The sequence below is a fragment of the Rhagoletis zephyria genome, unplaced genomic scaffold (assembly GCF_001687245.7).
Source record: "Rhagoletis zephyria isolate East Lansing unplaced genomic scaffold, Rhagoletis_zephyria_1.1 Rzeph_scaffold_13194, whole genome shotgun sequence".
NCBI classification, from domain to species: domain Eukaryota; kingdom Metazoa; phylum Arthropoda; class Insecta; order Diptera; family Tephritidae; genus Rhagoletis; species Rhagoletis zephyria.
The window spans coordinates 10,385-15,192 of NW_016170265.1; the positions used below are offsets into that span (position 1 = coordinate 10,385).

The following is a 4,808-nucleotide window of genomic DNA, read 5'->3' on the forward strand; positions in this document are numbered from 1 at the left end:
ATTAACTCGTTAATTAAATTGATTTAGAATTTCTAAACAGGTGGCAACCCTATTGAAAAAATATTAAAGAATTTAATTTAACTGTCGCCATTCATTTAACTTTTTAACATCAGATTTTATATTTTGAAAAAGGTCGTGACGAAAATTAAGTTCCATAATTGGTGGAGATACCTCTTATGGGATGCTTGATGTTATAGTTAGACAGAGACAAGCATCACCATCAGCTTCGAACTGCAATCGGCGGGCAAAGATAAAATAAGCGGAAGAGCTTGCGACGCCTTTTACAGCCGACATGCGTAGCAGCGCGAGTTCGGCATCGACTTTGTCATGAGATTGACCTAAGTGTTGGTCGAATCACCCTTTCTAGCCATTTAAACCTAACCAAGTCCGTCGGCTAGTACTAGCATTCACACCGGTTAACGAGCGGCTCGGTGTTATCCCAAAGAAAGCGAGAATCTTAAACACCTCGTTCAATTGCGCCTATGTACGGACGAAGGACGAGGCGACCAAAGACCTTGTCAATGAGCATTTGGAGCCCACTTAAGAGCGCTGCCCACATCACGATATCAAAGTCGTGCTAGGTGATTTCAATGCCAGGGTCAGAAAGGAAGGGATGTTTGATCCGAACTTCGGAGAATTAAGCCTACACTATGAAGCAAACGATAATGAACTGGGGCTAATCGACACCGACGGGTACACAAAATGTGGTAGTCAGCGGAATTAGGTTCCAGTATAAAATAATTCATCAGGCTACATGGATGTCAAACATACATATACTTGGACAAATATCTTGTTACAGCCAAGCTAGCTATTTGAGATTGATATAGGGAGTTGAAGAGGGAAGAGGCCGATATACGTGAGTACGGACAGCTCAAAATTCTGGTCGACAGGTAAAATGCCCGGGAATTTTATCAGAAAGTTAGACGACTTAGGGAAAGTGTCTGTACCAGGGCGAATGCCTGTAAGAACTACTACGGCGACATTGTGGGCTTCATCCCTAGAACATACTTTAATTTTGGAGAGAACACTTTTCCACCCCATTGACTGGAAACAGCACTCAAAGGAGTCCAGAAGGAGAACACGAGCCACCAGTAGATGACGGCACAATCGATGTCCAATCGCCTGCCTATGACGAGGTACGAATAGGAATTAAGCGTCTGAAATACAACAAATCTGTAAAATACAGCTGTGTAAAATGACGTTGAGAAAAATTCAGAAGGACCTCCCCGAGCGGCTTAATAGAGGGCGATTTTCTTTCATGTAATTTCTTTAATCTGATATTGAAGACGATAGTAAGAGTTGAAGAACTGACCGCTGAAATAAGATTTTTTATAAGAGCCGTACAATTGCTGGCGTAGGCCGATGGCATCGACATCATCGGCGACAACAAGCTTTTGCCTTCTCGGAATTAGATAGAGAAGTAAAGCGTGTGGGTGGTGAACAAGGACAAAACGAAGTATCTTCTGTCATCAGACAAGCAGCACAAGAAGAATCCCTCTTGTCAAGGAGTGCTACTTTAGACTGGGTAGGCAATGTCGCAGACTATTGAACGATGACCACTACGAGCTTTAGAACGATTTGGACATAGTGCCGCTGGTTAAAATACAGTGCCGCTCTGCTGGCTCGACCATGTCTTACCAATGGATTCAAATGTTCTAGCTTTGAAAGTATTCAACGCATGTCGCAATGCGGGTAACAGAGGAAGAGGAAGGCCTCCTATGCGTTGGAAAGAATAAATGGAGAAGGACTTGGCTTCAATTGGCATTTTCAGAAGAGAAACGATTGGCGTTGTTTTCTGTACTCGGCTAGAATCGGTTGCGATGCTACAGCATCAATCAAGAAAAGGAAAATTTTACTCGCTAAATGAAATTCGTTAAAAATATGATTTTCAGTTATACGTAATTTTTTGTTAACATCTTGTCTTTATTTTCAAGTTGATAAAATTCATTTATGTACATACATTTTACATTTTAGTAAAATTAAACTTTTTAAACTAATTTCCTTACAGGTTATCTATGTATGTATACATAAATGTACGTAAATATTTACAACAAACAAGTAACGCAAAAATACTCTCCTCTGTTACACTAATTCCTCTGCCTGCTATTGCCGAGCGTTGCTATAAACGGCCGCTGTTCGCTGGGACACTCAAAATTGCTGAATGCTGGCACCATGTCGCGCAGCTTTTGTCCCATCGGCTGCATCATGCTATTCCACAGTGAATTTGACATGGCCGCATGTCCAAGCTGACTGAAGTGAAAACAATCGCTCGCAAAGTAGCGCAAATCTGTATCACCATTCTCGAGACTCGGCGAGACAACATGCGCCGTGAAGGGATGATAGATCACAGCAAACTCATTTGTTTGGAACTCCGGCAACTGAGCAACATACTGATCCACTTCATGCCAACGTGTGATGTGATCGTAGGCCTGTTGTAACTCCCGCTCCCCAATGGAATGGCTGAAAATGCAATGACAGCCAAGATGATGAACAGCGAGGCAACGAAGCGGTACATTGCGCATTGGATAGAGCGTGATGACCATATTGGGTACTGGCACTAGATTAACAAGCATTCGCGGCAAATTGTCACGCAGTAAAGTTAGCGCACGGCGCATATCCATTTCATGACGATGTACAAAATCGGTCATATTTTTATGGTGGCACATGTCGGAGCAAATATCATTGTTGCCGACAAAGATGGTTAGTAGCTTCCAGTGGTTCTCCACATCAACATTGGGATCGTGCCGCATGCGATCGATAAGTACACGCGCTTGATATGGCAGATCGCGTGACATGATCATCGGTTCGGCAATATTTAAGCGCGATGTGCTGTCCACAGTCAATTCATTTTCGGTGGAATAGCCATAGAGGTTTGGATTGAATACTTTCAATATATTGGGTAACGTTAGATATGTGCGCCAATCGCCATAACCGCCGCCAGAGAAGGAGAATGCGCGGAATTCATTTAAAATGTGCAACACACGATCCGACATAATGCCATTACCGGCTGAAAGTGAATCCCCAATGCAGGCAATCACATCGATGTCGCCCGGTCGCAGCTGATGAACCGAAGTGGGTGGGAATGTGGAGCGGGCATAGCTGAGATCGCAAGGGAAGGGTTGATCCAACGGTACGACGCGTTGCATTTTGCCCTCTGCGCGATTCTTCTCAAACAACGCGTCCATGTCTGTGCGCTGCATGGAAAAGCGACGCATAATAACGAAGAAATTACGCATTTTATCCAAATCAGTAGTGAGTACATTGCCTTTCTCTGCTTCATGCAGATCATCAATGGTGCGTTGCCCAATGAACTGAGCCCAAAATCTGTCCATTTTCTTTTGTCGTAGGCGTCGTAAAAAGTCGAAACGCTGCGCGGTGGTTTGCAAGTAGAGCGTGCAGAGCACCAATAGGACCAAATAAGCGGGCGTACGTAGTAGTAGAGCGTGCAGAGCACCAATAGGACCAAATAAGCGGGCGTACGTAGGAGGGACGTCATTTTTTACTTCATTAATTGATATGATTTAGTTTTATTTTATTTATTAGAATTTATATGATGGTCTTAGCTGGATTGGAGGAATAGTTTTAGGTACAGTATACCACGGCTAATGGGCTCTAACTTAAATAGTTGCGCTGCTTTTTTTAACTATTAACTGTGTTAAAAAAGCACTCTTCAATAGAACAAGTCCTAGCTAATTGTTTTGCAAATATTTTAACGAAAAATGGTGAATTTCTCATGCCCAATTAACCGGGGGATGCTGTAGTATCTTTTCGATGAAAAAAAAATTTTGTCAAAAACTGGTTAAAATTTGCGTCACAAAGGCATGAAATATATTCATTCATATTAAATGATAAAGTATAACGTTCTGAAAAGTCTTTCTAGACCTTATTGCTAGATACGACATCGCCACAAAATCTGGAGTACATTTTTTTTTTCACTACCCCCGCAGGTTGCTTGCTTTAACAAAAAAGGTTGAAATTTAGTGTAGTACAATACTTAAAACGAGCTATAAAACAACTAGTAAACCAACACCTGCGGAAAAGCAGAGTAACCCTTGAAGTCCTGGAGCCTCACCTCTCGTGCGGTGAGTAAACTTTGTTTAACCGTAATCTCATGTCCAACCCGGCCAAGTGACAGACTGAGCCACTTCAGCCGACAAGTCACACTTTATCCTTCGGTGGCTTAGACCAAACCTGGGGTTGTCAGAAGGCTGCACAAACTTTCAAAAACCACGTCGCGCCACGGAAAGGCAAAAGCCTCTAAAGCTATTTTTCCACTCGGAATATTCATTCTGATGCTTGAAAAAATTACACCAGGCCGATGTAGACTGACTACCTTACAAAAATCATTGACTCCGGATTTTTGCAAATCAAGGAGTGGNATACTTAAAACGAGCTATAAAACAACTAGTAAACCAACACCTGCGGAAAAAGCACAGTAACCCTTGAAGTCCTGGAGCCTCACCTCTCGTGTGGTGAGTAAACTTTGTTTAACCGTAATGTCATGTCCAAGTGACACACTGAGCCACTTCAGCCGACAAGTCACACTTTATCCTTCGGTGGCTTAGACCAAACCTGGGGTTGTCAGAAGGCTGCACAAATTTTCAAAAACCACGCCGCGCCACGGAAAGGAAAAAGCCTCTAAAGCTATTTTTCCACTCGGAATATTCATTCTGATGCTTGAAAAAATTACACCAGGCCGATGTAGACTGACTACCTTACAAAGATCATTGACTCCGGATTTGTGTAAATCAAGGAGTGATGCCACTGCTAAAGCAGAGGAAGCCTGCCAACAAAGGGAGACCTTATAA

General features: G+C 42.8%; 1 protein-coding gene across 1 annotated transcript; it reads right to left on the reverse strand.

Moving 5' to 3' along the window:
* Positions 1 to 2,087: 2,087 nt before the first annotated feature.
* Positions 2,088 to 3,418, reverse strand: LOC108378028 (phospholipase B1, membrane-associated). Its single transcript, XM_017634325.1, has one exon. The coding sequence runs from the start codon at positions 3,330 to 3,332 to the stop codon at positions 2,088 to 2,090; it is 1,245 nt and encodes a 414-aa protein (XP_017489814.1). The 5' UTR covers positions 3,333 to 3,418.
* Between the last annotated feature and the right edge of the window lie 1,390 nt (positions 3,419 to 4,808).

What these genes read in the sequence shown, in the direction of transcription:
- LOC108378028 (XM_017634325.1), bottom strand. Translation starts at nt 3,332, where the DNA reads ATGGACAGATTTTGGGCTCAGTTCATTGGGCAACGCACCATTGATGAT.